General features: G+C 42.0%; 3 protein-coding genes across 7 annotated transcripts; all 3 read right to left on the bottom strand.

Moving 5' to 3' along the window:
• Nucleotides 1-2,270: 2,270 nt before the first annotated feature.
• s100u (S100 calcium binding protein U) lies at nucleotides 2,271-9,162 on the bottom strand. Of its 2 annotated transcripts, XR_005210339.1 has the most exons (4): nucleotides 8,911-9,162; nucleotides 5,022-5,152; nucleotides 2,463-4,736; nucleotides 2,271-2,426 (listed from the first exon to the last, which is right to left on the bottom strand). XR_005210339.1 is itself a non-coding variant. In XM_037795393.1 (3 exons), the coding sequence occupies exons 2-3, from the start codon at nucleotides 5,139-5,141 to the stop codon at nucleotides 4,101-4,103; spliced, it is 756 nt and encodes a 251-aa protein (XP_037651321.1). In that variant the 5' UTR covers nucleotides 5,142-5,152; nucleotides 8,911-9,162; the 3' UTR covers nucleotides 2,271-4,100. The 2 variants fall into 2 exon arrangements, 1 of the variants encoding a protein (XP_037651321.1); XM_037795393.1 differs by having other exon boundaries at nucleotides 2,271-4,736.
• Nucleotides 9,163-11,385: 2,223 nt separating this feature from the next.
• On the bottom strand, nucleotides 11,386-13,505 carry s100a11 (S100 calcium binding protein A11). Its single transcript, XM_037793921.1, has 3 exons — nucleotides 13,344-13,505; nucleotides 13,112-13,258; nucleotides 11,386-11,748 (listed from the first exon to the last, which is right to left on the bottom strand). The coding sequence occupies exons 2-3, from the start codon at nucleotides 13,238-13,240 to the stop codon at nucleotides 11,614-11,616; spliced, it is 264 nt and encodes an 87-aa protein (XP_037649849.1). The 5' UTR covers nucleotides 13,241-13,258; nucleotides 13,344-13,505; the 3' UTR covers nucleotides 11,386-11,613.
• A 1,159-nt stretch (nucleotides 13,506-14,664) lies between these two features.
• On the bottom strand, nucleotides 14,665-26,846 carry pbxip1a (pre-B-cell leukemia homeobox interacting protein 1a). 4 transcript variants are annotated; one of them, XM_037794425.1, is made up of 11 exons: nucleotides 26,559-26,846; nucleotides 25,783-25,915; nucleotides 24,371-24,455; nucleotides 24,180-24,235; nucleotides 21,746-22,403; nucleotides 20,270-20,500; nucleotides 19,910-19,933; nucleotides 19,461-19,504; nucleotides 19,222-19,317; nucleotides 18,850-19,030; nucleotides 14,665-17,654 (listed from the first exon to the last, which is right to left on the bottom strand). In XM_037794425.1, exons 2-11 carry the CDS (start codon nucleotides 25,855-25,857, stop codon nucleotides 16,606-16,608), a joined length of 2,499 nt encoding a protein of 832 aa, XP_037650353.1. In that variant the 5' UTR covers nucleotides 25,858-25,915; nucleotides 26,559-26,846; the 3' UTR covers nucleotides 14,665-16,605. The 4 variants fall into 4 exon arrangements, with proteins under 4 accessions (XP_037650353.1, XP_037650352.1, XP_037650351.1 ...); XM_037794424.1 differs by having other exon boundaries at nucleotides 20,270-20,515; nucleotides 26,656-26,844; XM_037794423.1 differs by having other exon boundaries at nucleotides 20,270-20,515; nucleotides 26,559-26,844.
• Nucleotides 26,847-27,416: the final 570 nt, after the last annotated feature.

Below are 27,416 nucleotides of genomic sequence, written 5' to 3' on the forward strand. Positions count from 1 at the left end.
CAGTACTTTAGTTCATTCGCAAAGAGATGCGCCCTCTCAGTGTTTGTGCCCTCTCAAAGTAGTGCTATGATGTTGGATGTTACAGGGACTGTGATGAAGGCAAATGCAGATCCCACTGTTCTGATTACGTTAAAAAATTCTACTTTTTTAACTCAGATTTTATGCATATGGTGGTGTGTTCTTTTTACTATGACAGATTTCCTAAAATTTTATTTAAAAAATCACAATATATCAACCTGCTTACAGTATCGCAATACATCGTGATATATTGAATCGTAACTCCTGTATCATGATACGTATCGTATCGCCAGATTCTTGCCAATACACAGCCCTAGCACATAGTAGGCCACGCAAACACAAATTATGTTATCGTCACAGTTTTATTTCGATATTAGCCTTTAAACACGTTACATAGAAGTAGCAAAAATGATACAGCATTACATATGAAGTTGAAATACTAGCATAGTGAAGTTTACTGGACATGACAGAGGACTGAAACGAGTCCAACTGCTAAACACACCCTGTAGTACTTGGCAGGAAATAAAGTACATCAGCGCACAATGATGAAAAGCCTGCACAACATCCTGGGAATGGTCCCATAATCGCAAACATTTTGGCCCGAAGCACATCCATATACTTGTATGTACACTTATTATATCCGCCGGGAGTGCTCTTAACACAAGCTTTTATCTTACTGCGTCTCACAGAATGAAAGAGACGTATTGTGTGTCGATGAAAATCTGGCTGCAAAACACTCCCTGCCACAAATCTTTCGTTTCGTTCCAGCATGTTTTTAATCTACATGGAGTTAGGGCTGGGGTGGGGTTCACACTATGGGACAGTAACAAAAAAACTGCCAGTGCAGACAGTTTGAGCTCTTTGTAAGAGGACTTAGCTCTCACAGTTCACTCCGTCCATCTGCGGTTCCAAACAAGCTAAAAGAAAGCATTAGCTGCGATAGAATTGCTAGTGCTAGTGCAAGACAGGTCATTTTTAAAGGGGACATATCATGCTCATTTCCAGGTTCATATTTGTGTTTTGTGTTTTTACTAGAACATGTTTACATGCTTTAATGTTAAAAAAAACACATTATTTTTCTCATACTGTCTGTTTGAATTTACCTGTATTCACCCTCTGTCTGAAACGCTCCGTTTTAGCGCCTGTCTCTTTAAGAACTCCTCCTGAAAAAGCCCAGTCTGCTTTAATTGGCTTGCGAGAAAAACATGTCGCACCTTTGCAAAGGTAGTTCTAAAGCCGTGGGTGATATATTCTAATGAGCCTCCATGTGACATAGGAAGGGGAGCCAAATCTGAATGACTTGTTGAATCACATGTTTTCTGATCTAGGCAGCCAATAAAAACAGACTGGGTTGTTTTACTTCAGTTTGTGGGTTGGTAGGCACTCCAGATACCTAAATGTATGAGTACTGAAAAAGTTTTTCATGATATGTCCCCTTTAAAACATGCCAGTAACGTATATTTTGCTTTATCCAGTTTCTTTTTTTTAACCATAATTTTGCTTATGATGATTGGTCGAGAGCAAAGAAAGAACACAAACATGCACTAAACATGAGACCTATGTACATGTTGAACAGAAAGCTGGCTGTAGATGGTGCAAGAGAGTGATATGTTTCCATTATTCACAGGAAGTACCATGATTAGAAAATATTTTGATATAAAAAAGAATATAGGTTGTAATAAAAGAAATAATGATAAAGCCTAAATAGCCCCAAATCCAATAGATTGGTTAGTAATAGAACATGCAGGAAACACAGCACATTATGAGTATAAAGGCTGAGCAGAGTGTGTGTAAATGAGAGAGTATTTACAATGGGAGTGTCGCAGCGAGGCAAGGTGACCACATGACTCAGGTTTATTTGTCTTGCCCCATTTTTGCTGCTGAGCAGTCTGAAGTGCCAGGTGCTGTTACAGTGCACAAGGTGCACATTTGGTAGCGTGCCCAAAACTGTGCACGCCTTAATCACTACGTGGGCTGGCCAGGTACGTATAACGGGGCCTGCTGCAACACGAGCCTTTTTCTCATGGCTGCATTATTGATGATGAGACAATTTACAAACCATTAAATTGTAATTAACAAATTGCATATAATGTGACAAAGAATTTTCAAGTGATCTCCATAGTGGTCCAAATAAGAAAGAGTTAGGGTTAAAAAGATAAATATAAAGAAGAGGCCATGTCCAACTTAAATATTTGGCCACAATAATTGCAATACAATGTAAAATATTAGCAAATACGTTTCTGATGGCATGCAACATGTTATGTATTAGCCTGTTGTAAAAGATCACACCACATAGATTAATATTTATGGCTCAGTATTATTTTTTTTTTTTTTGCACCTCCGACAACGATCCCTCTGACACTACCACCACCTCATCTGATGTGCAGGATCACTGGAGCCCAGGATTGCTTTCATGTAATTGTTTGTGTCCCAAGGTGTGTTACCCATCAAATGCCTAATCCAGTGGTTTCCCAATGCCTGTGTGCCTCAAGGATCCAGTTGCTGGTCAAACAGGGTCTTTAAAGTGTATGAGGGGTGTGACCGACAAAACAAACACGCGAGCCTGATCAACTGGTGCTAAAACCGGCAGAACACAACAAGCAACAATTAGCAATTTTAATGAGAGCCACTTTTTTTGTCACTCCAATCCAGTGCTACCAGGGGTCCCTTCAGATATCCAGCACATTTATGGATCAATAACCATGGAAATGTCATACGGTGTGCAAGAAACACAACAAATAAAAATTAACTAATTGTATCGTAAAGTATAAAAACTGCCACCAAGTGACACCCGTTATCTGCCAGTTCTAATCCAGATGGATTAGGTTGCATGAGCACCTTCTCTGGCCGACTCCTCTAGTCACCAACCCACTCCCATGGGACTATTTTGGGCTCCCTATTGAAGGTAAGGGCCCTTTGGTGTCCATTCCACTCTTGGACCCTTAATTATTTAGCCTATAAGGCCACACGAGATCTTCCAGTTCCCAATCCATGACTGACTACGTGTGAAGAGAATATATACTGGAGGAAGTGAACCTCTCTGGGAATTACAGAAATGAAAGAGACAGCCCATAAAGTGGACTAGAAGGAGAGAGAGAGAGAGAGAAATGTGGGCATTGAGTGAGCACACAATTAAAAATGGTTTGAAGTAAATGCAAATCTTCAGCAAAACAATGTGTTTATTGTCATGCCAAATCAGCTCCATAGCACTGTGATGTGTTAAAAGACGAGAATGTAAAATGTAAAAAAAAAAAATGATATAGTGTTATTGTCAGATTTCCATGCAGCCGTTGTAGGAATAGTTTGACATTCAGGGAAATTATTAGCTTTCTTGCTGAGAGTTAGCTGAGAAAATTGGAACCACTTTCGTTATATCTTGGAGAGAGCCATGGTAGCTGTTTTCCCCTGTTTCCAGTCCTTATGCTAAAGTTAATGGCTGTAGCTTCACACTCAATGGATGAAAGCTAATAAGCATATTTCCCAAAATATCGAACTATTCCTTGAAGCCATTAGTGCTTAGCAAGATATATACTGTCATATATATAGTTTTACCAAGGACCAATATGTGTAAAGGAGTTGAAGATAAGTGGGGATAAGATAAACGTGGTGGGGAAGAGGACGGTATTAAAACTTTAACATCATGGCTGCAGTGACACTTTGGTCACGTGTGTCAATGTGCTGCTGCAGGTCAATTCATATTTTGCAGTAAACTTTCACAGGGATATGGCATGCATATGATAGTGTACGTCTGCATGCTATCATAGTATATTATCACAATGAGGTAAATGTGCTATATAGTGGGATGCACATGCTGTACATATGAACATAGTGGTAACTATAGTAGTACAAAGCAATGCTTCTACTGTCATGTACATGTGTTATTTATCATATTTTATATGAGGAATGGAGCTGGGGTTTGTAGTGTTTGGACTTTTACTGTTTTTTTTTTACTTCAAAGTTGTGTGCATTTGGGGAAAAAAAAAAAATCTTTAGTGGCTTATACTTATTTTGGCATTAATGTTGTGTGTAGTGTTGAATGTAATAATCGTGTAGTGTGATTTTGTTTCGTGATGGATTGTCCCCTATGAGGTCGCCTCCTCTATCTTCTTCTCTACGTCTTCCTGCAAGCCTGCAGCCAGATTCTCTGCAGCTTCCACACACTCTTCTGTTTCATCCCCCACTTCTTTCACGGCCACTTCCACGGGCGCCACCGCCTCCTCCGCTGCCGCCACCACCTCCGATCCCGCCGCCACCACCGATCCCGCCGCCACCGATCCCGCCGCCACCACCGCTGCTGCTGCTGCTGCTGGTGCTTCTGCCGCTGCCGCCGCCGCTGGCTTCACCTCCTCCTTCGCCACCTCGAGCAGCGTCTCACCGCCTGACTTTATATCTACCTTCATGACATTTTCTTCTACCTTTATGCCACCAGCAACTGCTTCTAGCTTCGGCCCTTCATTCGCTTCTGGCTTTGCTTCCGCCTTCGCCTCTGCGTTGTTCGCCTCTGGCTTCACCTCCTCCACTTTGTCCGGGGTGCTTTGTGCCACTTGTCCGGACGCGGCGTTCTGGGCGGGCTCCTCTTTGGCGAGGCTGCGCTGCTCGCTGAGCGAGGTCGCCAGGTAGCCGACCAGCTTCAAGTACTCCTCAAAGCCGACCTTGCCGTCTTGGTTGGCGTCCAGTCCTTGACCCATGTTGTTGACTGCCTCTTTACTGTCTGTGTCCTGGATAGTGGGCACACGCAACCATGAGACAATCAAGCACGGCGATTAGTAACTCTACCTGGACTCCCACCGGTGACATCACAATACACGATTAGTAAATGACCCTCTATCAGTGGCTCTATCTACATTATAATGCTGATGAATGTCATTCTATCATATCAGATCACTTTACCTACTGTATATTACACCATCATTTGGTCATTTTGATGCTAATGCAAGACTACTATGTGGTGAGGTGGTTACACAATGTAATATTTCAGAGAGGTTAAATGAAGATTTCCTAACCGAGAGGACGTTGGAGAGCTGGTTCTTCACAAGGCTCTGGAATTGACTCTTTCCTAGACTCTCCTTTCCTTTGGTCGACTTCAGGAAGACCTTCACCATGGTCTGAACAGCAGACTCCATGACTGCTCTCTCTGGGGAAAGGAAGAGGTGTTAGATGCATAGATGGATAGATAGATAGACAGACAAACAGCAGACCAGGGCAGAAGTGATTCAACTTGTTGCTGCTGTAGCGTGCAGTGTAACTTAGGGAGGAAGTTCCAGGACAGGGTCTGATTCAAAACACATTCAAGCGACGTAGGCTCATCCAGTGGAAAATGAAACAGAGGATCTCCTCGTGTCCCGGCGAGGCCTTTCGTTTCAGGTGTTGAGTCTATGGAGCCGCAATAAGGGAGGGACGGTGACGTGAGATAAGTGGAGAGGGTGAGAGGGAGTCTGATTGAGAGACAAGCCGTGATGCACAATGGAAGTTCTGATCTTTGATAGGTCATCTGATCTGCTGAGACGACCGAAGGGACCGGGCTTCAGATTACCTAAGGGATTACCTAGTCCCTGTCTGCTCATCTCTCTCTCTCTCTCTCTCTCTTTCTTTCTTTCTTTCTCTCTCACCAGCTGTAGCGGCCTCTCTCTTTCAGTGCCACTCTCTCTTCCTTCACACTGTTGCACACAAATACACTCAAACATATCTGACAATGAGGCTCCATGAGGATCTTTTAAGGCTTTTGTTACACGCCAGCAGCGAATTCCTGCACATTTAAAAGTCCATAGATGCTACAGTACATGACTCACAGAGACACAATCACAAGCGTAATATGTCGACATATGTATAGGCAATCTACAGACATTTGCTCCGAATGTAAAACACGCCAGTAGGTGACACGGCTCTGCAGGAATTCCATTCATTGCTGTCTGTGGAGATCACTTAGACAGGAATTTACAGGCCAAACTCCGGAGCCAGTTTGCCCCAAAGCACTGAGAGGATAATGTTCGAGGCGACCGTACTCGTCCGTCTGCTTCGGTATTCAAATGCGAGCAGAGCAAACAACAGTGCTGGTGAGAAAACACACTGTACTGTGGATTCCTCGTCTCCTGAGCCGAACGCTTGTTTGTTAGGCGACAAATTCGTACCTCAATTACTGAAGTGCGTGTCAAACTGAAGCAACCCCTCCAGCCAAGCAATTTCTTCTCCACAGCGGTCACTACAAGCAGCATATGTGGCCAATTATGTGGCCTGTGTGCCTGTTAGTGTCATTAGGGAGCTCTGACACTGTAGCACAGATAGGGCTATTAAAAGCTAACATTTCACTCGACCCCCTTTCAGATTTTACTACCTGACCTGCTGATCCCAAAACTGCACAACAAAACCACAAGTTTGTATCTAAAAGAGTATAAGCATATCTTATCTGATTGTCAATACAGCTGTCATTTAACAATAGTAATAATGTTATATGAGCAAAGATTCAAAAGAAGTTCAGTTGCCACATCTTTTTAAAAACTTCCATCCATGTATATCATGTTTCTTGTCAGTTTCTTTCTGATATCAGAGACAACCGTCTCCTAGTTTCGTTGGAACATTAGGGGACTTCTTCCTGCACCGGTGGAGGTGACACACCCTCCTAGTACACAAGAGCCTTAACGGCTCTCCGTGTGTCCTCTCCTAAAATACCCAGCTAAAGACAATTCTTCTAATCCTGGATTGAAATTTCTGTCCATTCACACATCCATTATTCACCTAGTGACCTTTTCTTAAGGTGGTGTTGTCCTGCTTGGACACAGTCCCAACACGTGCCCTATAATTTGGACAAATTGCATCACCCCGTCACACGTCAGAGATCCATCTTGTCCAAATATCAAACTATTCCTTGAAGCCATTAGTGCTTAGCAAGATATATACTGTCATATATATAGTTTTACCAAGGACCAATATGTGTAAAGGAGTAGAAGATAAGTGGGGATAAGATAAACGTGGGGTATTAAAACTTAACATCATGGCTACAGTGACACTTTGGTCACGTGTGTCAGTGTGTTGCTGCAGGTCAATTCATATTTTGCAGTAAACTTTCACAGGGATATGGCATGCATACGATAGTGTACGTCTGCATGCTATCATAGTATATTATCACAATGAGGTAAATGTGCTATATAGTGGGATGCACATGCTGTACATATGAACATAGTGGTAACTAGTATTTATTTAAAAAGGATCCCCATTAGCTGATACCAATGGCACCAGCTAGTCTTCCTGGGGTCCGAAATCAAGCACATTAGATTTATCACATACATACTATATACAAGATCATATATTTGTTACACTAATAACATTCAAATTTTCCAAACATATATAAATTTCACATTCATACACATCTTCCACAACCATTTAGCCTCAAGGCCCATCATCAGGGAAAAGCAACAAAAGAAAAACCATACATGACCAACACTGGACTATCATGATATAGTAGTACAAAGCGATGCTTCTACTGTCATGTAAATGTGTTATTTATCATATATGAGGAATGGAGTTGTACTGTTTGGACTTTTACCAATGCACTGGTGGAGGTGACACACCCTCCTAGTACACAAGGGCCTTAACGGCTCCTGTCATAAAATACCCAGCTAAAGACAATTCCTCTATTCCTGGATTGACATTTCTGTCCATTCTCACATCCATTATTCACCTAGTGACCTTTCTTAAGGTGGTGTTACCCAGCTTGGACACAGTCCCAACACGTGTCCCTATAATTTAGACAAATTGCATCACCCATCCTACGTCAGAGATCCATCTTGTCCAACCAACCCCCAGTTATTTGTCTTAAAAAAAAAAAAGGCCCCCAAAAAAAACAACAACTGTGCAAATAATTAAAGACACAGGCCTACAACCAGAGGTTTCCCGTTTCCCTCCAGAGCCCCAAAGGAGATTGAGTGTTGCGTTTCCAAATGGGCTGAATGTGAGACGGTATGTGCGCAGAGTAATGACAATACTACCGCTCGTGTGCAGCATAAAATATTAACAGAGGAACAAGTTTCGGTTGTGGCTGTAAATGTCTCTCTGTCTCTGCTGTCTCTCATCCAATAGCCACATAGTTGGGTTTGAAAAATACAGATTGCGCAACAGGATTCATCACCATCAACACCATAATGATCTGTTTTGAATATTGAATAAGAGTGTTGAAAGAAGGTGTAAAAAACGACACCAAAAGTCCACCCTGAACACCAGCTGTCACTCTCTCAAGGCCTCTTTATATTTATATATATAAAAAAAATGGTCATAGTGTGTGAGAAAAAGAATCGTTTGACAAAAAAGAAAAAAAAAAAATCACAAATATTTTGGTGCTCTTGAATGATCAACATTGAGCTTTAGACATTAAAAAAAAGTTGTCAAATTGCAAAAAATAAATAAATAAATAAATAAATAAAAAAAAGAAAAAATGGCATATTTGTTGATTTTGTGCGCTTTTACGCGCGACCCGGATGCCCAACTGGATATCCACATAAACTCAACAACTCTGTCACCTTAATGTTTCATAAGCTGTTTGGCAAATGATCGGTGACTTGACAACTGATCTACGTCAAAATCTCAAATATCTTTCCAAGAGAGAAAGAGAGAAAGCATATGGCACCAAACACCACCAATAAAAACCCCAAAAGTACCTCAATAAAAGCAAGAATAACCATAAACTCTCATTATTCACTCTTTTTTTTATGCTAAAAGTGCAACATGAGCCTATAAACTAGTGAGAGCTGGAGTCATTGACACCGTCCTGCAGTCAGACTGAGTTTCATGATGATGGCTCTTTGCAAGAGTCTATCGAAACGTGGCAAAAACGATGAACAAACACAGTGATTATAGGCAGGAAAAACCCAGAAAGAATCCAAAAAGACGCGTTCAACTCACCGTATATAGTCTGTAGTGTATAAATGTGCGCAAATGTGGAGTTTCTGCCCTCTTCTCCGCCTTTTCTACGCCGCTTTGAGAGCAGAGAAAACTTGCCAAACTAGTAGGACAGCAGCAGAATCTCTTCCGTGATTTAGACTTTTTTTTTTCTTTCCTTAAAACTTTTCCCCCTGACAAGTCAAAGGGCGTGTACCTGGAAGAGTGAGAGAGACACAGAGAGAGAGAGAGAGAAGGAGAAGTGGGAATGTGGAAGAGAAGCTTTAAACTCGCAGGAAAAAGGGAGTGAAAAGTGAATCAAAACACTTCTAGTTGTGTTTTTATTGGAATTATCTTTGGCTCACTTTGGCCAGCTGTTTCGCGTCATGTGTGATTTGAGCAGTTTCACGCCAACTAGGAAGGCTTGTGGCTTCATGTGCTGGGACGAGGAGACAGATAGAGGAGGGAGGAGGGATATATTACTTCATCTGCACAGGGCTCGGTGGCTTTCTAAACTATTTCACTTATTAAAGACATAGAAAAAAAACACACTTGGAAAGTAGGCCATAGCTCCATAATCTGACAATCCATTTTAGGGAGGATGTGCCTTTTTTTTTTTTTTTTTTACACATCTGTGTGTCTCATAGATGTGTTAAAGTGACACAAATTCAACAAAAGTGACAAACATGAACAAAATCATAGTTTTCAACTACAAAAAGACTGTTTAAACTGAAATTTGGCTGAAGCTTCTCCCAACTGATACTTTGGAAATTTGAGAGTTAAGAATCTAAAGTGAAAAAAACTCAGCCCGTTGTCATTCCCGGGGCGTGAAATACCAACGCTTTGTCACGGCAGTCAGCGTTACCGACACTGAAGGCACCCTTTAGTGTCGAGTATGAGACGCTAAAGGGTTAGATGTGTTTTGGTTTACCTCAAAATAAGGGCTGTCAAAGTTAACGCAAAGAAGATAGTAGCATCATATGAAACTAGAAAACCTAAGGAATCCATTGGTACCAACAATGTCATACTAGTTTTTTTCGCGAAGGGGGTTCAATAACGCTGCAAATTTATGCTAAATTTTTGCCATGAAAAACTGGCATGGCCATTTGCAAAGGCGTCCCTTGACCTCTGACCTCAAGATATGTGAATGAAAATGGGTTCTATGGGTACCCACGAGTCTCCCCTTTACAGACATGCCCACTTTATGATAATCATACGCAGTTTGGGGCAAGTCATAGTCAAGTCAGCACACTGACACACTGACAGCTGTTGTTGCCTGTTGGGCTGCAGTTTGCCATGTTATGATTTGAGCATATTTTTTATGCTAAATGCAGTACCTGTGAGGGTTTCTGGGTTTTGTGTTGTTTATTGATTTCCAATACATACATATATTTGCATAAAGTAAGCTTATTTGCCCACTCCCATGTTGATAAGAGCATTAAATACTTGACAAATCTCCCTTTGAGGTACATTTGAAACAGATAAAAATGTGTGATTAATTTGTGATTAACTATGGACAATCATATGATTAACCACGATTAAATGTTTTATTCGATTCACAGTCCTATTCAAAACATTAAGGACATGTTTACTCCAAAAGAGTGACGCCGAGGGGTCTGGTAAAGCGTCAGTATGTGACGAGTTGGAATGAGAACGCGTTGAGATACTACAGGGAGGGAAGTCAGTGTGGGTAGCAAAGGTGGTGAAAGAGGAAAAGCAGTCTTGCCAGATTCTTGACAGGGCTTTCAGGTATTTATTGTTTTTTAAATTCCCCTCCACAGATTAAATCTCACTACCAGTGCTTCTTTCTGTGTGAGAGATACACGCCTCCACACTCTGGGAAACCCACTCAGACATCCCTACACAGACGACGTACACGCTGCCAGCCTACATTCGATGTAGTGCCCTGTCTCTCACTGTAATGCTGCTCGCTGACTCATGTGCCCGCCACCGCTCCTCCCACGCTGGCACCTTTAGCATGCGTAATTTGGATACAAAGGTCACATTGTCTTATCTGTTGAAGGATCTGCGTTTTAAACATCAGCAGCGAGCGGTACCTTTCTCTCTTGTACAGAATTAAAACAGGCCTATAGGCTATAAAACAGCTGGGGAGGAAGCCAGCACGCATAACTCTGTCTAGACATCAGAATGAACACAAAGTGATCGTATAACACCGAGAATTAAACCGCTAAACAAGGACAATGCAATTAAACCGCAAAGCTCCCAAATGTCCCAAATATAATGGGATGTATTGGGTCCATTACGCAGTCCCCTGAGAGGCCTCCGTGACAGACAGTGAAGACCTTATGTTTAACGCTCGGACAGGCAGCTTTGTGCCGGCATTATGAAGCTCTATGGAACAAGATATGGTCTGGATGGTGTATTTGTGGCAGCGGGAACGCATATAGGATTACAGGCCCGTAAATCAAGGCTGTAATACGCTCCCGCTCAAATGCCTGGACATCATATAATGTGGTGAATGAATGACAGGAGACAGTGTTGGGTGGATGAGGGTTCAAGACAATGAAGCCTTTAATTCAAATGTTCCCCCACATTCAACAAATGGTTAACTAAAGAGTTACACATGTGGCACCGACTGGTGGAGTGATGAAAGAATTCAGATGCCTTTGATTTTTACAGTGTGACAGCTCCGGTCGAGTTGATCGGCGCTGCACAATCTGCTCAAAGAAAGCCACAGTTGACATGAGGAGACGGCGGCGGCGAGCTCTACTGACTGAAGCCTCCCTGCTTGCTCGCCAGTTTCCCAATCAGCTGCCAGAACTCGGAGAAAGTCAGCTCCCCGTCGTTGTTTTCATCCAGGGAACCCATGAGCTGCTCGATGGCCCCGGGGTCGCTGGCGTTCTGTTGGGTGATCACATCAGAGAGAAGAGACCCTGATCAATGCAACATCACCCTGAGCTGCAACATCAGCTACTCTGCAAGACTGTCCTGCCATCTAATGGTGGAGCGTAGTAATAAATAGCATTCATTCACAGCCACATGCACCTTTCTGATGCCTTCAAAAGCACATGTTTAATGTGTTTGATGATATGTTAAATATATTAGTGGACAACAATGGGAAATGATCACTTACAGTGGTCATTATAAAACACTTATTCAATCAGAATATGTTGAAAAATGTGCAATTAATACATTTTGCACAGCGTCTGACTTATTGCTCATGCCTGAATATTTCCAGGCTAGTCTCATTGAGACGCAATACAACATTATACTTACAAATTTTAAGTTAATTGGTGACTAGGGGTATACCGGGTATATATACCATATAAACCATATACCAGATGCTAAAAATACACATATGATAATATTGTGTAATAATCCAGCAGCGCCTCTTAAATCACGCTTTTGTACAGTTATGGTGACAGACCCTCTCTCCACCTCCCTACACTGGTATTTTGAGTGTAGTTAATTTGCCAAAAAAGAGACAAAAAAATCTGATATTGTGACAGACCTACTTGTGACAAATGTGATAATTAACTGAACTTTAACTGATTTGTCAGGTAAAATTATTAAACATTTGGCAGTTATAGCTTATTAAATATGGTATTTGCTTGCTTTCCTTCATTTTATATCACTGTTAAGTTAAATACATTATTTTCCCCAGATAAACTAAGTCATTTTAAGACGTTACTGTATGCTGGACATCATATAATGTTAATTGAAGATGGGAAATTGGTTTTATTTTTTACATTTCATACACATTAATATACAATGAAGTAATGGGAAAAAGATAACTGATAGATTAATAAAGAAAATTATCTTCAGCTGCAACTCTAGTATGTTGTTTTGTATGTTGCAGCATGAGACCTCATAATGACATGTCATACACTGAAACAGAGCATAAAAACATGCACTGAATTGGAATATAAAAAGTATATAATCACAATATTCGATGAAATATACACATATATTGTACATTTTACATGCTGATGATGTAGATATTTCATATGGGCTACCCAGGACATGATGAAGTGACATCATGCTCAACTTTGAGAAAGTAATCTGTAAAACTAAAGATGAGGGTCACAGCTGAGTTATATGTAAAAGCAATACACCTGCAGTAACATGTCTGAATAACAGAGCAGAGGCTTCAGACACGTTGCATCATAAACTACAGTTTCTTTGATAAATGTTATCTGTAGGTGCTCAGAATGCAGATAGAAATCATCAGGCAAAGTGTCTCTGAACAACGTCTGAGACTTACCTTGACATAGTTGGGCAGCTGAGAGGTCACCAGGTTTTGGAACTCGTCTTTGCTCAGGGTGCTGGAGGATCCGTCTTTCCCAGCGTAGTTCTTGAATTGGGTGACGAGGGTGCAGATGGCGGCTTCCATGATGGTTTGTGCTGAGACCTGAGAAGTGAATATAGAGAGTAAAACCTCAACAAACATCTTTCACTGCAGATATTAGTCAGAAAAACAGTGGCCGTGGTCTCACCTTTTTGTGTCGAGATGCTGTGCGATGTGTTACTAAGAACCTCGTCCCTCCACTCTGACCATCACCTCCCTCAATATATACCCTTCATCTCCGTCCACTGATGCACACATCAGCGGAAAACCTGCCCTTTTCTCCCCCATCCACCAGGCCGGCCTTATCTCGGCTTGATTTCCACTAAAAGCTGCACATAAACACACACATGAAAAAGAAAAAAAACTGCCACTCTGTCCTACAAAGGGCAAATTTGTACTGATGATAGCACAAAAGCCATTTCCAGTGTGTCTGCAGAGCAAGGATCTCTGTCAGGCCGTTCTAATCAAGCCACTGAATCATGCATGCCTCAGCAGTAATTGGTTTATACAAAACATGACTGCAATAATGTGGCATTCAGGACAACACACTGTCTTTGTCAGGAGTAAATGTGTGTGGAAAAGAAAGAAATCCTACAGAGGAAAAGTACAGAAACACACAGAGATGCTTGTAGTATTCAAAGAACGACGAGCTCTCTTTGCAGTTTCATGATCGTTCTCAGTCGTTGCTTCCGTTCTCGTTCATCAGCAGCATATTAGGTCAGGTGGTTCATGTATCCTGTGTAACAGGCTAAGAGAGAGTTCGTGCCGGCGAAAGAGTATTTAATCTAGATGTAAATATTTTAGTTTGGCCTTATAGGTGTGATAATAGATGCCTGTCATGCCAACACGTCCACTTCCCGTCAGAGAGTGAGTCAGACAGCAAGTCACACGTGGTCTGGTATCATTGTACATTTTTCAGTACTTAAATAGAAGCAGGGGATATTTTCTGTGTACGGCTGTCAATCGATTAATCCCAAATGAATCACACATTTTTTATCTGATACTGAAACTGCAGCCCAACAGGCAACAACAGCTGTCAGTGTGTCAGTGTGCTGACTTGACTATGACTTGCCCCAAACTGCATGTGATTATCATAAAGTGGGCATGTCTGTAAAGGGGAGACTCGTGGGTACCCATAGAACCCATTTACATTCACATATCTTGAGGTCATAGGTCAGGGGACCCCTTTGAAAATGGCCATGCCAGTTTTTCCTTTTCCTTGTAAGTTTGGAGTGTTATTTAGCTTCCTTACCGGCAAGCTCGTAGGACATGGTTTATACCAATGGATTCTTTAGGTTTTCTAGTTTCATATGATATCAGTATCTTCACTCTAGCTTTAAAGCTGCATTTAGCGTTAAAGAAATGTGTGGTGTTTAAACAAATTTGCATTAAAGCGTTAACCTTGACAGCCCTGATTCTGTGGTATTTGTTTTTATTGTCTCGATATAATAAATGAATCAACTGGAACATTTCAATGGTGAAAAATTTATTGAACTTAACACTGACTTCCTAAAAGAGGACATAACTGATGATGAACAAAATTAAAAAATTATCCAAATTTTTCAATTACATTTTGTCCAGGGATCAATTACATGCACATCTGAGCCAGGTCCTACATTAGCCCTACTGTTGTCCCACAAAGACAAAAAACACTTCTCAAATATTGATTCATCTGTTGAAATTAAGCTTTCCTCCGATCCCTTTGGTCTAAAAAATAAAAAGTTCCTCTGTGCAAACAGCAGAGAACATTTAACACAACTCTGTTCATATGTAAACCCTGTGACATTCATTCTCTGCCCTCTAGACAAGCAGTGTAAACTTGTTTTCTTCTTCATCTCGCAGAAGCAAATTAAATCCAAGACCTCTTGTCCAATCTACGATATTCCTAATAATAAAGGCACGTAAGCAGTAGCTGGCAAACTAAACTTCTGAACAGCAAAGTAACCATTTTCACATTCAATGTGTAAGTATGGCCTAAGACAAAGTGTCGCTAAAAAGAAGGAAACAAGTTGCAGTGTACCGACAGAATAACAGAATAAATAAACATGAAAAGCTTCTTTCAACCGCTGAACAATGAGAAACAATCACAATGTGTCGACTTTAACTTCACATCCACCTAAAGAGGGGAAAACTTCTTGACTGAATATGAATCAAACCCTAAAGCAAAAAAAGAACTTAAACATCTAGCCAACGCTGGAAAGCAGTTCTGAAACACTTAAAGTACCTTGCTTTGCTTTTCTGTCTGGCTCATTCACCTTAAAATTGGGACAAAAATGCAGCAGCTTCCTCATTTTGCTATTTTCTTGCACTAAATAAATTGTACTATATCACGTGTGTGCATGTCAGTTAACATCAACCTGGCACATTAACTTTATACTTTTGACTCTCTGGGATACCCAGTATATGTAGATCATGTGTTGGAGGTCCCCATGGCTACATTACAAGAAATATTAAAGAGAAGTAATGGTCAAAAAAAAAACAACAGAGAAACTTTGCTGTAAATGTGAATGTTTTTGAAAAGTGCTAAAGTGGTTTTAGCAGTCATAAATGTAGCTACTATGGCTATCACTTTGTCCTATTGCTTGTTTTTTAATTCTTTTTTTCCCCAAACCGGTTCCTGGTTGTTCGGCACATCTGCTGTCAACTGACAGTTGGTTAGTCGGAGGATGAAAAGTCCTTCAGATGTAGAAAACCAAACGCTCAGGGGCTCTCAAACACCACTGCTCTCTCTGTGTGTTTGTGTGTGTGTGTGTGTGTGTTGGCTCAAATGTACCAAAGAGCTGCTGACTCAAAACTGGTCTGACCTGATCTGATTCTTATCACTGAAAGAACCAGGATCCTCATCCACTGGGATTGGACAGCTACACTGTGACTCCAGGCAAATGGTATCTTCAAAAAAAAAAAAAAAAAGTCTCAGCATTTGTCTTAACCTGCTCGGAGTGACGTCAGGTCTGTCTTCACACCGTCACATGACAGAGAGGTATTTAGCTGACAACTTATATAATACTATATGGATTGTAAGAATATATTTAATGGTGCTCAACGGAATTATTTCTGCAAATACCATCTCCTTAAAGCCCAGTTTTCTTTGAGTGATCTAAATATTTTCAGTTTGAATTTACAGGATGAGTTGCAACATGCACTACATATTGAGAAAACACTATACAGCAGAGGAAAACCCACAAAACACGTTACTGAAGGACTTCGCATTAGGAGGCATGACCTGACAGAGGTAGGTAACAACAACTAAGTCCAAAAATGACAAGTCTAGCTTATAATTAAAGACTCCGAGGGGACACGTTTATGAGAGGCACGACCACTCTGTACCAGAAGCTACTACAATTACAGCTCAGAAGAGGAGAATGTAGGCAAGAAATGTCCTATAAAACCATATTTCCATCTTTGTTTATTTAAACTGTGGCGGCGAACTTCCACAGGGCTTCCCGTTCAAACTCCTCCATCTCCTCCTCCAGGGAGTCGTCGTCCCCGCGCCCGCCGTCCTCCAAAACGTCCACCATGTCCTCCAGGATGTCCGCCACGTCCTCGGCGAAGTCGCTGAAAAGAACCCTGTCGTGGATGAAGCCGCCGTCCTCGAAGAACTCGGCGGTCAGCTTCCTGATCTTGTCCTTGCTCTCGGGTGAGGAGCCTTCGAGCTTGCTCAGGTAGCCCTCCAGCAGCTCCTCGAACTCGGGCAGCTCCACCGGGTAGAGCCCCTCCTTGGCGGCGCAGTCCTCCACGGAGGTGCAGCCCAGCTGGGGGCGGATGTTGCGCCTGAGCTTCTGCTCCTGGTCTCTCCAGAAGTCGCTGTGCTTGTACTGGTGAGGTTGGCGGGGCTGCTGGTGGTGGTGGTGGTGCTGATGCTCGTGCTGATGATGATGGTTGTGGGAGTTCTTACCAGGCTCGCTGTGCCACGGTTTCTCCTTCCTCCTCTCCTCTCTGTCCACTCTGCGCTCGTCCTTCTTCTTCTCCCAATCGTCCTGGTGTTTCCTCCAGGCCTCTTTGTGAGAGTTTTGCTTCTGGGACTTCCACTCCTTCTCCTTTTTCTCCTCTTTGTCTCTCCATCCTCCCTCCTTGCCGTGCTTCCAGTCTTTCTCTCCTCTCCACTCTTTCTTTTCATCTTTCTTCCAGTGGTCGCTATTTTTGCCCTTGTTCCCTTTCCACTTGGTTTCCTGCGGCTTCTTCTTCCCCCACCTCTCCACTTGTTCAGAAAGCTTCTTCTGGATCTCCTCCAAATTGTCCCTCACTCGTCTCCTGTTGCCCCCGTCTTTCTTCATCCCCTGCAGCCTCTTCTTGCTCTCTTCCAGGAGCCCTTTCTGCCTCTGGAGTTCTTCCTTCAGACGTCCTCCCTCATGTGTGTCCTTCCTCTTCTCAGGTGCAGCTGCTTTCTGGTCGCTCTGACCATCTTTGTCACCGGGCTGAGGGGCTGAGCTCGAGGTAGCAGGGGGCATTTCTTGATCAGCTGTGAAGGATTCAAGAAATCAAAGTTAAAATGGGTTTTTACACGTATAAACGTTTTTTATTGCCAATGTGTGAACAGGTTGTAACCTAACCTAAAAATGAGACCTTCTCTGATTTACAGAGGTGGAGCCATCTACCACTCTATTTAGCAGGGAAGGGTACAGACTATCAAAATGAACATCTCACCTAGGTACTTGTATATATTTCAGTGTCTTCCTATCGGTCTACCTAGATCGTTTTTTAACTCTGTTGACAGTGTTATATCTTCATTCATCTGGGCCGGTAGGCACGCGAGAATTGGTAGAACACTTCTACAGATGAACAGGTCGCTGGGCGGGCTGTTTACCTAACCTCCTTGGTTACTACTGGGCAACCAACGCGCACAAGATCATGCTTTGGTTCCCTCTATCTCGTGGCAGTTGGTATCAGATTGAGGCTGACTCCTGCACTTCCTCCTCACTTCAAGCCCTGGCTTGCAGCACCCTGTCCCTCTCCCCTTCGCAATACACGTCTAACCCCATCGTTATCGGTACTCTAAAAATTTGGGCACAGATTAGGCGGCGCTTTGGATGGCTTACTCTTCCTCAGGCGACCCCTATGTGCAATAATCATCTGTTCTTACCAGCTGGAATTGATCCTAGATTTACTTCGCTGGAGAGGAAAGGCATCCACTGCCTGGAAAACTTGTATACACACAACCTGTTTACCAGCTTCCATCAATTGCGTGTTGCTTTCAGTTTAGGGAGCTCCGACTTTTTTAGATACTTTAAGCTACGTAATTTTGCTAGAACTCACTCCCCCCCCAGTTCCCCCAGATCCCACCCCCCAAACAGGCGAAGACTTGGTGCTTAAAGCCAGAACCTTATCCAAGGGCCACATCTCCTACTTCTATGACCTCTTATCACCAGCAGATGAGTCAATTGTTTTTTGATGCGGTCTCAGAAATCGTAGCGATTAAAATCCCCCCATTCCCTCATGTAGCTATTTTTGGTAGACCTCCAGACGGAATCACTACAACTACTATCCAAACTAACATAACTGATATTATTCAATTATATTTCGTTGACTTAACGGCCACACGTGTCACTGTAAAACAAGTAATTTCTGATTCTTACAGAGAGTCCCTTTAACTGAAATCAAAATATAACAGCCCAGATTTAATTCTACATTAAATGATGTGATTCACTTCATCATACCTGTGAGCTGGCTGAGTTCGGTCACCCTGGACCTCAGACTCTCCAGCTCTGTCTTCAGCTCAGGCAGAGATGACAGCTCTTCCTTCAACTTCACGTTTTCTTTTTCCAGATCTGCTCTACCCTTTTCATCACCGCTCACTGCGACTGCCGTCAGTGCTGAGTCGAGTTCTTCTTTCTGAGACTAAACAAATAAAGAAAAATAGCGACGATCACAATGCAGACAAGTGTTGTTGTCAAAGCCAGGATGTGCACATCTTGGACAATAATCAAAAAATGTTTATTGAAAACATGCTGTCTATATATTGCAGTGCATTAGATCATCATGAAATGATAAAATGACATCATTAACATCAATGTAACCGGTATACTGACCCGTAGTTGAGCCTCTAGCTCAGCGATTTGCTGGTTTTCCTGTGTCAGTTTATCCAATAGCTCTTTCATATCCTGTGGATCACTGCTAAGCCAGTCCTGGATTGAAAAATCATTGGCAAATGAATAAAACACATACTTTTAAATAATCTTATTTAGCATGTGTCTTTTAGGTTTTAAGACTCACTACAGTATAGACACTGAGATTGAGTTGAGTGGAGTGAGAGACGGCAGGAACAGACCTGGCTTTGTTCTCCATCACTCAGTTCAGAGGCGTCGAAGTCACCTGTCAGATAAGAAAACAACACATCTTTCAAATCCAGTCTTACAACAGGCATTCTTATTGACACACGGCTGCCAAGATGTCATACAACCGCATATATAAGATACCTTTGTTGTGAAGGGCATTCTATGAGCTCAGGCACTACCTGTACACAGAAACTGTTTATTTAAAAGAGATATCTTGCAAGCAAATTGCCAGCAGTGGTTTAAGTTTCCCCTCAACATCCAGTGAGTCCTTCATAACCGTGATGAAGAGTGTTATTGTACCATTCAGAATGCGTGTTATTTGCAATTTTCTGCTGCCGCTGCATGAAGTGTCAGGCCAGATAAGTGCTTGGACGAGCTGTTGAGCGTTAGCCAGCTAGCGCAAAAGCTTACACTGCTGTCTCATCTGTAGTACTGGACCTACCATTATCCAGGTCATAGAGGAAACCTGTTGACATAGTAGAGCTTAGTCAACAAGATCTAAAAACAGACATCTATCTACTGCTGACAGCTGCGGATAAATGTGATTATGTAATTTGTAAATACTGACATTGTCAAATTAGAAAAATGTGCAAATTTTTGACAGTGGTTACGACAGGTGTAAACAGGTGCACAGATCCTCAGATAACATAAGCATATTTATTAGGTAATAAATACGATAAACATGATTTCAGTCTTACTGTTAATGACTGTGACTGTGAACAGAAGTAGTGCCTCTTACTGTGTCGGACGATGAAAAGCAGAAGCAAGCGAGCAGGCTCAGTTGTGTGCTAGAGGAACTCACCTGAGAGGAAGAGGGAACCTAAGAAGAGCAGGATCAGAGAACCCACAATGCATTTGTTCAAGGAGAACCACGGCTTTTCCGCCTTCTTCTCGGCCAGCCTGAACTCCACTTCCTCTTCCTCGTCCTCCTCATCTGATGTCCTCGGGACATTCCTCCTCCTCAGTCCTTCGTCAAAGCCGCTCGTGTCACCAACGCCGCTTATGTTGCCAATATCGAAGCTGCTGGATGCTACTACGGGAGGGAGAAATATAACAAGAGGAAGAAGACATACTGAGACATGAAAAAGCAACGCAGCAGAGGACCGTCACATTTTACAATGTATTCTTGAGAAATGACACCGAGCTTAAAGTTAAACCATGTGTATTTCAACTGTGGCCCAGAGTCAATTCAACAAATCACCTCGACATCTTTGACTACAAAAGTGTCAGGAATCATAATTATCTACTGGCAGACTGCCTCAAGCAAAATACCAAAATCTAAGCGAATACAAAACAACAGTGTGTAAACAGAAAGAAGTCGGTGCTGCTCGTGGAAATGGATGACATTTTCCTCACTAAATTACAACAGTAATTTCATGCATGGGTGTTTCTTCATTTTCTCAGCAGGGTGTTCGCCTTCTTGTCACACTGATAAATCACTTTCCAGATGCTGGCGTGACACAGACAAGAAACATGTTAACCAATTCTTCTGCAAGAGCCTTCTCATTTTCTGCTTCTATTGACTAGTGCTGATTTCAAAGAGCGGTAAACCGCTTACATTGCACAAGGCTGTGTTACCAGCGGGGCCTAAGAACCCCCAGGGGCCCACAAAAAACCCAAGTTCATTGTGTTGTAGCTTGTTTGTGGTAATATGACAAATTGTAACTTTGTTTGGGGTTTAAGCGCTTTTACAGTATAAACTGGAATGATAAGGGCCTTAAAACAGGTCCTGCTTTATTACCTCATATCGAGGCCTCTGTCTTGAGGAGGAGGCCTCTGCCAAATCTAGATTAAAGGCCTCATTATTTCAGCCGATATTGTGCTCATATGGTGCATATTCTCAAATCAGTTTGTGTCTAATCGTATATTACCACACAGCACATCTGGAGCCGTGTATTATTCCACTAGAGAAAAACTGTATACAATAAACAGAGATTGAGAGGAAATATTTGTTTCACTTGTTTTCTTCTATGGCATTTTCTTGTTTCATTATATCCTTCCTGTCTGGAAATTGTTTTGTTATACTATTAAGGTTTCTTTTGTTGTTTTTTTGCTTTTGTCCAGCCAGTAGCAAAACATGAGGATGGGGATGCACTTGGATGCAGACAGGGGCAGATTTGAGTGATTTTGGAGCCCCAGGCAAACGCCGTCTTGCTCTACTTTTCATCCTCTCTAACTGGGAATGTTGGTATGTTTGGGAACATTTGGGAATGTTTGTCTATTGCCTGATTTATCATGCTTGAATCATCATAAGTATTCGTGTAGATTGATCCCATACCTTCTTCTTCTCTCTCATACTGAGTTACTGTCTCAGAAGGCTCCATCTCCTCCTCCTCCTCCTCCATCTTCTCCTCTTCCTCTGCCTCCACTGAACCAACAGTCTCTGGTGCAGGACTCTCATCGATGGGGCTTTCTGTCACCAGGCTCTCTGGGACTTGACTTGGCGGCTCTGCGCTCTCTGGAACGAAGTCGATATCGGCTTCAACATGAGAGGGAGGATCAGTGGCTGTGAGGGTCTCTGTGGGGATGTCGACCTCAGGTTCAGCAGTGAGGACAGGACTCTCCTCGCGAAGCAGCCCGATATCAGCGGGCGTATCAAGCGCTTGTTCTGTAGTGACGGGGATCTCGGTCAGAGGAGGAGCAGAGCAGAACTCCTCGGGTTCGGCTGACAGGAGATCAGCAGCAGGAATATCAAACGGAGCCCCCATATCAATGTTGGTGACGAAGGGTATGGCTCCCAGGGGCTCGTTGTCACTGGGGGAGCTGGTTACAATGTCATGGATGACTGGAGGCTGACTCTCCAGGTCAAGGTCTAGAGGATCAAGAGGATCAAGAGGATCAAGAGGATCAAGAGGGCTGGGTGGGAGGGGACTCATCCGGGTTGGACTAGACGGGATGGGACCCTCACTGGACTCCGGAGAGGTCTCTTGACACACCTAGAAATTAGGGCAGTAAAGTTATCTGTGAATACCTTTAAATCATCCTTTCTGTGACCTTCATTGCAATCAAGGTGTTATTTTGAGATAAAGTGCCATGATTTTTTTTTAAGCGCATCCATTTTCCCTCAGCCTGTATTGTCTACAGTACTTCTCTTTCATTTAATTACTTCCTATGCTGCTCAGAGTGATGATTTCAAAAGAACAGGTCTTAACTTCTCAAATTATATTGGGCGTAGGCACTGGCTTATTAAGACTGAGCAGTGGTGGCGCCAGAAATGTTCTTTTGCTGGTTTAATGGGGTTGCTCCACTTATCAGGGGAGGGTGCTCTGAAATTTAGGGTTTCCCATTAATGTGCCGTGTTTAATTTCAATTTAATTTCTACCCCTGGCCCACACACGCTGTACCTGCTTCGCGAAAGTTACAATGTCATTCTGTGTTAAAAACAAGGCGGCATATTCAGCTCAAGGGATGTAGATGTAAGGTTCACAAGCCTGCCTACGCAAACACACCTCAACATAAAATTTCACACAATTATGCCTCAATTATGACAGGACTTGCACACCAGCAGCAAGCAACAGGCAGGTTTGTGCACAATTCCGTCTCAGATTCTGAGATCAAACTCATACTGCCTACCAACTCAACCAATGAATCAACAGTATTCCCTTCCCTATGTTATATGAATGAGCATTGCATAGTGTTAATGACTGACCGTGGTGTTCAACGAGAGAGCGAGACTGGTGTAAACAGCTGTTTCTATGCGCCTCCCCCTGTTGATTTTGAGTGATTATCGTGAATGCTCTGATTAATAAATGTAAATAAATAATGCTTTGTTTGTGATGACAGTGTAGTTTAGTCTTAATAGCTAACACCCGTTGTCCATTGTGCTCCAGGCACTGTGGATTTCAGATGCGTTCTATGACTTTTTCTCTCCTCCTAACTAACCAGAAACTCATGTGCATGCACAATTTGACTCTCACAAACACACTCAATAAAATGTATTCTAAGGAATTAAACAATAAAAATTATAAATAAACCACAGAAATAAACCCAAGCCCCTCCCTGGTGCCGCCAATGAGACTGAGGCAGTATTCCAGTCACCTTACTGAAAACACTAGAGCTGCAACGATTAATCGATTATTTATTAACTATTAAAGTAATTGCCAACTATTTTGATAATCTATTAATCGGTTTGAATAATTTCTTGAAGAAAAAAAAGTAAAAATTCTCTGATTCCAGCTTCTTAAATGTGAATATTTTCTGGTTTCTTTACTCCTCTATGACAGGCTTTGGGAAAGACTGATCGACCCTTTTCACCATTTTCTGACATTTTATAGACCAAACAACTAATCGACTAATCGAGAAAATAATCGACAGCTTAATCAACAATGAAAATAATCGTTAGTTGCAGCCCTAGAAAACACATCACACTCTACTGAGGCTACTTTCAGTGTACCTCCACATTTCACCCTGTGTGGTTATTAAACATACGGGTGCAAAATGTTAACTGTAGAAGGAGCTTCTTGATTCTGAAGTACAGGTAACAAAGGCGGGTTATATAAATTTGATGTTATAGATCTGAAAAGTGTTCTATCAAACTTGACTGCACCTATGCTAGAAATGTTTTATTGTCGCGTTGTCTGTGTGTGTGGGCTGTAAGCAAATACATCAGGCTGGTTATAACAAGGTAAATATGCAGTAGAGGGATTTTGACGTTGTTTAATTGTCTAATTTATGCCTTCACTGGATTAATGCTTAGTTTACTGTGTACCAACCTGATGGCCTTCTTCAGACAGGACAGTTTCTACTGGAATGTCACTCGCAGCAGCTCCTGAAACAACATTCACACAATGTCAAATCTAAAAATATCAATCAAAGAAAACATTTAAAAAAAAGCAACCTGTTATGCCTTATAAATGTCGATTCATTTCACAACCCGAGCCAGTTGCCTCAGACTTGTCAATACCTGTCACATCCTCAGAGAGACTCGGGGCGTCACCCAGGCTCTCGGTGCCGTCATCCACCGGCCCGACATTCTCAACAGCAGCTTCCTGTGGAGTCAGAAGATGCATGGAGATTAATCTTCCTACAAAAGCTTACATTAACACCTACAGTACTCCCGTTAGCAACACTGCCCTTGAAATTTACAGCACAGGCATGCATGCACCTGCACACAAGCCTGGCCTAGGAAACATATTCATTTTTCCCATTAATCACCTGTCACTGTAACTGAATCGTGGGATTTTTTAACTTGTATCAATAAAGTAGACGCTGAGTCGGCTTTCTCCCGTAATGATTTTTGAAATACTTGATAATAGCAGCTACAAGTTACAGCTAGACTTACATTTAACAACCATAAATGTCGAATGTGATGTGTTGACATATGTGATATATATACTCAGCTGTCATATTTAATATAATTTCAGTGATGAAATATTATCTCAGTATAATAAAACTAAAATGGAAGCTGTATGTATGCATGTTTGTCCTTCGAGTTTCTTGACAACCGTTCATCTGATTGACTTCTCACTTGGTGTGTGTATTGCTGAGGACCCAAGGAATGGTAGTGTGAAGTTGTTTGGATGAACGGATCTCGAGAAAGCTGCAAATGTTTCAAAAGTCGCTTAAAGGGTCATTTAATTGCTGTCTTGTAATTGCTTTGCCCCATGTTGTCCATGTACATTTGTCTTTTTTGATATATTTACTGAATTGTTATTGTTGTTATTATATATATATTGTCCTAATTGTTTGTTATCACTATTATTTAGTCATATTATCTCTTTATATTAATCTTGTCTCTAGGTGGAGGCTTCAGATAAGCCCAGTGTTTTTTTTTTGCCTCTTCCTGCACTGTATGAACCATCCAGACGCCTCAGGTCATCTGGATCAGGTCTGCTTAGTGTCCCCCAGAGTCAAAACTAAACATGCAGAAGCAGCGTTCAGTTTTTATGCACCAAATATTTGGAACAACTCTGAGTTCTTTTAAAGCAAAGCTTAAAACTTTCTTGTTTGCTGCTGCCTTTTATTAAATCAAATAATGATCTTATACTACACTATAACGTTTACTCTTGTGTGTTATCTATTTTAGCTTCAATCCTAGCTTTTATTTTTTAGCTTGTTTTTATTTTCTAATATTTAATGTTTTTATAACTGTTTTAATTATGTCTTAATGTTCTTTTGCACTTTGTCGCAATGTTCTTGAATGTTTATGTAAAGCACTTTTAATTGCCCTGTTGCTGAAAAGTGCTCTACAAATAAAGCTGCCTTGCCTTGCCTGTATCATTCATTTATTTATTTGTTTGTTATGTTGTATAGTCTTAAATTGTGCAAAACAAATAAACAAAATAAACAAATAAACAAATAAACAAATAAACCTACCTCTGGGGAGAGGAGTGTCCAGCTGTTGGTGGAGGAGCCACTGCTGCTGCCTGTGCTGTTGCTGTTGTCAGACATCGCCCTCTTCAGGCTTTACGTGGGCACAGCACTGTGCACACTCAGCTTTCTGGCTTTTCTGCAGACGACGACAGAAATGTCTTTCACTGAACATCCCTCATGCATGCATACACTACACATCATGTCTTGTGGGGAGTTAACATGCATCTAGATGTAATAATCTGACTGGTTATTAGTGTCAATATAGGTAGGCTAAATGTCAAATATGCATAGCTCTGAACATGCACACAAAATGACTCATTTTCTGCAATATTTTTTGATGGTGACTATGCAAATAGTAGTCTAAGAGGACACACTTGTGCAGATTGGGAGCTCACACACACACATACACACACACATAGGGGATAAAGACCAGATTGTCGTTGATACAAGTTATGTAACGGTGTGTTGGCATCCATAATACACTGCTGCGTAGCTAAAAAAAAGGATTTAATCAGAATAAACAGCTTGTTTTCATCATTCATTCACATCCAGTCAAATCTGTGTTGGCAGTTAAAATGACCAAAAATGGTCATTGATGCAGACACGAAGCAAACAAACGTTAATACTCACCTGTCGACAACACTATTAGCTTCAGTTTAACATACACATGTATATATTTAAAACACACAGCATTAAGGAGGCTAATAGTTGTCGTAGCAACAGCAGTTCAGAGCTCAGTCATCATGGTAAACAAAGGATGGCAGGCTGAGTATTCCCACCTCTCCTTCCGCCTTCTCACAGGGCCCAGCTGCTCGGGAACGCTTTAAAAACACCTGCTAGACTCTTATCACATCAAACACAGAGAAGATTATTTACCAAAGTTGTTAAACACCTCAGTTGTTTGCTGTTTTTCCCTTCAAAACGTGTTGTTTTTTAAGTAAACGCTCTTCTCTCTTCCAGTGAACTTGGGAACTTTGGGAATTCCAAGCTGCGTCACGTCGAACAACGCGCCTCTCGTCCAATGAGATTTCAGCACAGCCTGCGTAAGTCCCGCCCCCTGATCCGAGGCTTGACCAATCAAGTAGAAGGCGCCTCTCGTCCAATGGGATTTCAGCACAGGCTACTTAGCTCCCGCCCCCTTAACCGAGAATTAACCAATCAGGTAGAAGGCATCTCTCGTCCAATGGGATTTCAGCACAGCCTCCTGAGCTACCGCCCCCTGAACCGACTCTGGACCAATCAGGTAAGAGAGTGTGATGTCAAGAACTTGATTGACGCACGCAGGTGAAAGTAGCAGGTGATGAGCAGCACAGATCCTTCCCTCTGGTTTATAATAATAATACAGCTTCATGTGTGAACCTAACCCCTCAAGATGCATGCGTGCACACATATATATATATACTCAGAAGGGGGAGAGGCTATAGCAGGACCAGCTGCACACTGACACGTCTGCAGAGTTATATTTGCACTGTGGTACTTACCAGACTGGACAAACCCTTCTACTCAGGTTGCTCCAGTGTGCACATCGATTTCATCATCTGGCTCTCTTTTTCTTTAAAATTAGAGTCTGTTAACTGTTTTGTCTGTGATAATCACATTTAAGTTAACACCTCTATATATCTGAAATCAGAATCCAA

This window comes from Sebastes umbrosus, chromosome 15 (assembly GCF_015220745.1).
Source record: "Sebastes umbrosus isolate fSebUmb1 chromosome 15, fSebUmb1.pri, whole genome shotgun sequence".
In the NCBI taxonomy this organism is placed as follows: Eukaryota; Metazoa; Chordata; class Actinopteri; order Perciformes; family Sebastidae; genus Sebastes; species Sebastes umbrosus.